Genomic DNA, 6,681 nt, shown 5'->3' with positions numbered 1-6,681 from the left:
GCGCCGCGGCGCAGCAGGGCCCGCGCCCGGTCGACGGTGAGCGCCTGCGGAAGAGGGTGCAATGGGCGTGAGGACAATGCTCTCACGCCTTCGGCCGCTAGTCTCAGGCACGCCTCGAGGTGCTGGAGCGGCATCCAGCCGCGGCTGGCGACCAGCCAGGCGGCGAGGTCGGCGTGGCCTTCTTCGGTTGCAATCTCCTCGGGCGTGCCGAAGGGCGTAGCGGCGCGGGAGGCGCCGTAGGAGGAGAGGAGCTTGGCGACGTCGACGTGGCCCTCCTGGCACGCGATGAATAGCGGCGTGGCGCCATCCTCTGTAGCTTGGTTGATCGCCGCGCTGGCCTCGACGAGCACCCGGACGATCTCGAGGTGGCCCTTCTGGCACGCCATGTACAGCGGCGAGAAGCCTCCGTCAGCAGCTTGGTCGACCGCCGCGCCGGCCTCGATGAGCAGCCTGGCGATTTCGGGGTGGCTGTTTTGGCACGCAATGTACAGCGGCGTAATACCGCCTGGCCTGGCCTGTTTGATCGCCGCGCTGGCCTCGAGAAGCAGCTGCACGCACTCGAGGTGGCCGTACTCGCACGCGATGTACAGCGGCGTGGCGCCTGCCTCGTCCGCCTGGTCCATCGCGACGCCGGCCTCGAGAAGCAGCCGGGCAATATCGACGTGGCCCTCCTGGCACGCGATGAATAGCGGCGTGGTGCCTCTGGTGTTGGCTTGGTCGACTGCAGCGCTGGCCTCGACGAGCACCCGGACGATCTCGAGGTGGCCCTTCTGGCACGCCATGTACAGCGGCGAGAAGCCTCCGTCAGCAGCTTGGTCGACCGCCGCGCCGGCCTCGATGAGCAGCCTGGGGATTTCGGGGTGGTTGTTTCGGCACGCAATGTACAGCGGCGTAATACCGTCGGGCCTGGCTTGGTTGATCGCCGCGCTGGCCTCGAGAAGCAGCTGCACGCACTCGAGGTGGCCGTACTCGCACGCGATGTACAGCGGCGTGGCGCCGTCGTTGCAGGCTTGGTTGACCGCCGCGCCAGCTTCGCGCAGCAGCTGGGCGCACTCGAGGTGGCCGTTCTGGCATGCCATGGACAGCGGCGTGGTACCATCGTTCATCGCTTGGTTGATGTCAGCGCCAGCGTCGCGCAGCAGCCGGGCAATATCGACGTGGCCCTCCTCGCACGCGATGAGTAGCGGCGTGGCGCCATCCTCGGTAGCTTGGTTGACCGCCGCGCTGGCCTCGAGAATCAGCCGGACGCACTCAATCTGCCCCTCCTGGCACGCGATGGACAGCGGCGTGCAGCCTTCAGCGCCTGCTTGGTCGGTCGCCGCGCCAGCCTCGAGGAGCAGCCGGGCGCACTCAATCTGCCCCTCCTGGCACGCGATATACAGCGCGGAAGCGCCGCCGCCAGTCGTCGCCCCGACGCTCGCGCCGCCTTCGAGGAGCAGCCGCACCGCCTCGGCCTGCCCGTGACGAGCGGCCCAGGTGAGCAGCGTGTCCTGCTTCTCGGTGTCGTGCCGCGCGTCGAGCTCGGCCGCGAGCGACGTGCCGCGCGTCCCCTGCCCGGAGAGGAAGGCGCGCAGCGAGGCCAGCTCGCCCCGAGCCAGGTCGGCGAGCTGGGTTGGTGAGCTGGCGCTGGCGCTCATGGCCACAGAATTTAAACAAAACAACCCCCGTCGCCTCTGCGTCTGGCGAACGCCTGTATGCCATGCGCGCGGACCACGCTTGCGTGGATACGTGGCTGGCAGGCTGACCCGTGTGCGGGGTAGCCCGCGCACGGGGAAGCTTCACGGGTTCGAGTCGCCAAACATTAAGCAGCGGAGGTGTGCCGAGGGGGACCGGGAGGCGGTAAGCCGTCGTCGCCCGGCGCTGCATGCAGCACCGTGGCGATGGCGCTAAGAGGTTCCTCTTTTCCGCGCCCCCCCCGCAAGGCGCGCGATACACAACAACTCTCTCTCACAGCACACAGGCTCGACACAGGTGCGAACTGGCGCGTGCTATGGCCACAGAAGAATCTACGAATAGAAGCCCCTCTCACAGCAGACTGGCACGAACTAGCACCACAAAAGGCACAGCAGAAGAAGAAGCGCCGAAACTTCTTTTTGTCGTACTCGAAGCGGTGTTTCGACAAGGAGAACGCTGTTCAAAATCCGCTGTTCATTCACAGGTAAGTGTAAGCCGCAATGGCGAGGCGTCGGCGCGAGCAATGCCCTCAAAGGACTTGCGGATGCGGTTGTGCGCAAACTCGAGAGCCTCGCACGCGACATTGGCGGCGTGATGCCGGCAATGTACTTGGTCTTTGTTTGCGCAGGCAATCCGTTGGACGAGGTTGAGGCGGAGCTGCGAGGTGTTCGTGACGCAGTCAGTGTCGACGATCGTGTCGATGGCGTCGAGCGGCGCGAGCTTCTTCCTGAGGTGCGCGCTTTGTGTTTTGGGCTGGCCCCCCCCCGGGGCAGTCATCATCCGGGGAGCTACTTACTCCCAGCGGAGCACTTGGTCTTGGAGCACTTGGTCTTGGAGTGATCCAGGGCTGGAGTTAAGAAGCGCACGGGCCGCTTGGGAAAAGCTTCTTGGTTATATCCATAAATAAATAAATAAAACGGACACAGAAAGAAAGAAAGAAAACAGACAACCCAAGGGAGGGATAAAACGGACACATTGATTGATTGATGGGAAGGCGACACCCCAAATGTATAAAACGCACACTTTTTTCTTTTCTGTTCGAAAAGCTTCTCCTTCTCGGTGCCCAGATCGAAGCTTCAGCAATGGCCCTCGCGCTCTCCGCCCTCCCCCTTTCGCTCTCGCTCGGCGCCCCGATGGCGGGCCCGGCGTCGCGCGCCGCCGTCTCCATGCAGGCGTACGGAGCCGTCGCGCCCACCGCGGGTGCGCCGCCGACTGCACGCAACTACTCGCGCGCACTGACGCACTTCATTATTTACCTACCCCCCACGCCCCCTCCCGGTGCAGGCGTCGCGGCGGGCGTCGCCGCCGGCGGCCCCATGGCCGGCCCCGGCGTCGACTCCTCCATCCTCGTCCAGGGCGGCTCGCTCCGCACCTGGTCGTACCGCTCGCCGTCGGTCGAGCAGGTGCAGGTGGTGCTCAGCACTGAGGGCCGCCCGCTCGACGCGGACATCGAGCTGTGGCAGGGGCCGGACAACACGCCGTGCAAGATGCGCGTGTACGTCGAGAACGGCCAGCTCCGCCCCTTCAGCGCCGTCGTCGAGACGCCCCGCGGCCCAAACACGATTGCCATCCGCAACATCGGCCAGGTCGAGTTCCCCCTCGCCGCCAACGTCGTCGCGGACAACGTCGACGCGCCGTCGGCCGAGTGCCTCGACACGCGCATGACCATCCAGGGCGGCGCCCTCCGCACCTACCCCTTCGACCCCACCGTCGACAGCGTCCAGGTCCTGCTCAAGACGGACGGGCGGCCGCTCAACGCGCGGATCGAGCTGCTGCAGGGTCCGAACAACAACAAGCAGGTGATCGAGCTGTACACGGAGGACGGCCTCGACCGGCCCTTCTTCTGCATCCTCGAGACGCCCGGCTCGGGCAACGTCGTCCGCGTCGTCAACACCGCCCCCGTCGAGTTCCCGATGACTGCCTCAGTCGTGCCCAACTCCATCAACGAGCAGATGGGCTACGAGGCGGTGCTCGGCGGCGACGTCGTGCTCGGCGGCGACGCGGGGTGGTGAGCCTTTGGGCGCTCCCCCTCCCCGCACCCCCTCGCTCGCGCGCGCGCACGCGCTGCAACGCCCACAGCGCTCGCATTCTGCGCCGCGAGACGAGAACCTCTCTTAGGGACCCTCCACTTCTTTCCCCCCCTGTGACTCTCATCTTGTGACTCGGTGTCAGTGTGCGCGGCAGCACGTGTTTGTAGGGCGGCGGCTCTCGTCCAGTAGGGTCATTTGTGGTTTCACCCGTACACGTATCTCCTTTTCCATTTCACGTAAACGGCTTTTGAGAATGCGCGCGGCGGGCCGGCGCGCGGCGGCCCCCCCCCCGCCCCCCGGCGCGGCCCGCCGGCGTATCCTTCTCCACCGGCGGACACACTGCGGCGCGTGCGGGTGCATACGCGCGGTGTAGCCGTTGCGCGGTTGACGGGCGGTCCGCTTGAAAGGCGCGGATCCTGGCTGGCGCGAGACCGCAGACCGAGAGGTAAGGTAAGGTAAGGTAGATTTCTCCACACACACAAAGTGGTGGGGCAAGGGGGGGCGACCCTCGCATCTCCACGCCCGGACACGGGCAGGAGCCCCACGGCATTCAAAGTGCAAGCACTGGCCCGGTGCACGTGGGTGAGCAGCCTGCCCCTCCCTCCCGACAAACCAACTCCCGCACACACACAATCGCACTCTGGCCATCGAATGACTCCGAATGACTCACTGTGTGTGCTAAGACAGAATCTCCGCAGACATCCAAAACGGGCCGTGCCGCGTTTGTGGTGTCTTCTCAAGCACTAGCATCCGGGCGCCGCACTCGAGTGGGCGGGTCACATCTATGTGGGCCCAGTGTGCGCACTAGGCGCATATGCTAGTGCTATCCTGCCCTATGGGAGGGCAGAGGTAAGGTGGGGTGAGACTGGGGAGGGCCTCAAAGGTCCTCCATGGGGGTGGGGTCCGGCCCGAACAGGTCGAAGCCAGTCCCGCCATCGCCGCCGGCGCCGTCGCCCTCGTCCGCCTCGGAGGGGGAGGTCGTCGAGCGGGGCGTCTCGCCCGTCGCGAACCTGCCGCCGAACACGGCGTCGGCCGGCGCCGAGGCGCCGGCAGCCGTGATCAGGTCGGCGACCTTTCGGTCCCTGCAGGCCGCATCAATTTTGCCGCCCCGGGACGGCTCGTAGAGCTCGTTGGCGAGCCAGTCCCGGGCGACCTTGGTCGCCACGGAGCCCAGAGGGACCGTGGCGTACACCAGGTCGCCGAACCCGCCGCCCCCCTCGGGAGGTAGCGAGTAGGCGACCTGAATATTGGACCCCGCTGGGTTGCGCGCCGCCTGCGTCGCAGCCTCCAGGCCGTCCATGACGAACTCGACGTTCTCGCGCAGCTGCGCGTGCGGGTAGTCCGCACGCTCAGCCTCGCTCGCAGCCGCCGCCGCAGCCTTCTCCGCCTTGTTCGCCTTCTGCCGGGCCTTTTTGGCCCTGCGAGCCGCGGCCCGAGCATCCTTCTGCTCCTCCGTCAGCTCCTCCTTCCGCGGCGCGGTGCGCTCGACGAACGAGCGCTCCGCCGCCTGCACCGGCTCGCGGTCGCCCGCGGCCTTCTCGTGCTTCAGGTCGAAGGTCGCCGTCCCGTAGCCAGGGACCTCATACCTGAGCTGCGACACACCTGCGAGCCTTGCGGCAATGAGGCAGTCTTGCATGTGCGCGCGATCGCTGCTATTCCAGGGCCGTCCGCGGCGCATCCCCGGCGGCCCGACGGTGGCCGGCGCTTGCGCGCCAGCACGGTCCGCCGCCGGATCCGCGGCCGCGGTCCCTGTCATAGCTACGCGCGCCATGGGGCGACGTGCCCGCCCCTAAGCACCGAGAGCCGAGACGCATGGCCGAAGTCGCTCTCGTAGAGTCGGCAGCAGACGGGGCGCATGCACGAAGCCATATGCCATCGATCGATGAGCGACATGCGTGTGCGCGCGAGGCGCGTGCGCCCGCGGCGAAGTGCAAGTCTGGGCGGGGCGGGGCGTGTCATCTCTTTTCGTCTTCCCGCGCGCGCGCTCGGCCTGCACATGCGTGACAAAGAGCGCCGCACACCCCGCACAGCGCGTATATACACATGTACTGGATCTCAGGCGCGTCGAACACCGAACACCGGGGCTCACACGAAAGTCGGCGCGCCGCGCGGCCGCCGCCGCCCGTGCCCACTTCCACTGCCTAGAGTTAGAGCTAGAATGTATGTCGGCCCAATGGCGTCTCGACACCTGGTGGAGCGAGAGCATCAGCATCGCGTGCCGGTTGGTCGGCGGCGGCGCGGCCGCAGCGGCGTCGCGGCTGGCGAGCTCGCGCTGCAGACACTCGGCCGCCGACTGCGGAAAAAGCTTCTGCAGATGTTGCAGTACCAGCGCGTCGATCAGCGGGTTGGTTGCGCTGCTCAGGGTGGGCTGCTCCATTCGGGCTCCATGAAAAGAATTCGCGTCCGCGGGAGCTCAATAACAATTTAAAAAAAAGAGCAGAAACGGGGCACAAACGGGGAGGCACGCAGTGACGCGCAAGGGGGTCTAGGCGACGGTGGCGTCCTCCGACGCCGCGGCGAGCCTGAGCTCGGTCGCAATCTCATCCGCGCCGCGAGCTGCAGGTGCAGCGCGACTGACATGCGCCGGGCCTGCAGCGACAGGCCACGACCGCGTCGCCCAGCTCGCCTCGTCCTCGTGCTGCCGCTTGGAGAGCTTGTTGCGCACTTGTCGTACGTACTCTCTCTCTCTCTCACTCTCTCTCTCTCATCAAGTGTCCGAAGTGGTCACGAACTTTCTCTTGAAGTTTGCGAAAATTTGGGGAGAAATTGCAGTTTACTACGTTTTGAGCTTTTCTCTTGCAGATTACTACACACCACACAATGCAAGAGCTTTTCTTTTGCAGATTACTACACACCACACAATCCACCTTGCAGATTACTACACATCACACAATCCACCTGCAGATTACTACACACCACACAATCCACGGACACATGCAAATCCGAGGTTGCAGTTACTACCCCCTCGTACGCGCGG

General features: G+C 65.6%; 2 protein-coding genes across 2 annotated transcripts; one reads left to right on the top strand and one right to left on the bottom strand.

Moving 5' to 3' along the window:
- The first annotated feature begins 2,726 nt into the window (after positions 1-2,726).
- EMIHUDRAFT_438719 (hypothetical protein) lies at positions 2,727-3,956 on the top strand. The gene is made up of 2 exons (XM_005758737.1): positions 2,727-2,874; positions 2,959-3,956. The coding sequence occupies exons 1-2, from the start codon at positions 2,757-2,759 to the stop codon at positions 3,684-3,686; spliced, it is 846 nt and encodes a 281-aa protein (XP_005758794.1). The 5' UTR covers positions 2,727-2,756; the 3' UTR covers positions 3,687-3,956.
- A 625-nt stretch (positions 3,957-4,581) lies between these two features.
- Positions 4,582-6,081, bottom strand: EMIHUDRAFT_219224 (hypothetical protein; the record flags this gene model as incomplete). The annotated part of the gene is made up of 2 exons (XM_005758736.1): positions 4,582-5,493; positions 5,893-6,081. 2 exons carry the CDS (start codon positions 6,079-6,081, stop codon positions 4,582-4,584), a joined length of 1,101 nt encoding a protein of 366 aa, XP_005758793.1.
- Between the last annotated feature and the right edge of the window lie 600 nt (positions 6,082-6,681).

This window comes from Emiliania huxleyi, assembly GCF_000372725.1.
Source record: "Emiliania huxleyi CCMP1516 unplaced genomic scaffold EMIHUscaffold_84, whole genome shotgun sequence".
NCBI classification, from domain to species: Eukaryota; Haptophyta; order Isochrysidales; family Noelaerhabdaceae; genus Emiliania; species Emiliania huxleyi.
The sequence above is the reverse complement of the archived record's forward strand: the minus strand, read 5'-3'. Positions and strand labels throughout refer to the sequence as shown.

Coding starts and splice junctions, on each gene's coding strand:
- EMIHUDRAFT_438719 (XM_005758737.1), top strand. CDS start 2,757: ATGGCCCTCGCGCTCTCCGCCCTCCCCCTTTCGCTCTCGCTCGGCGCC. Junction 2,875..2,958: donor AGCCGTCGCGCCCACCGCGG/GTGCGCCGCCGA, acceptor CTCCCGGTGCAG/GCGTCGCGGCGGGCGTCGCC.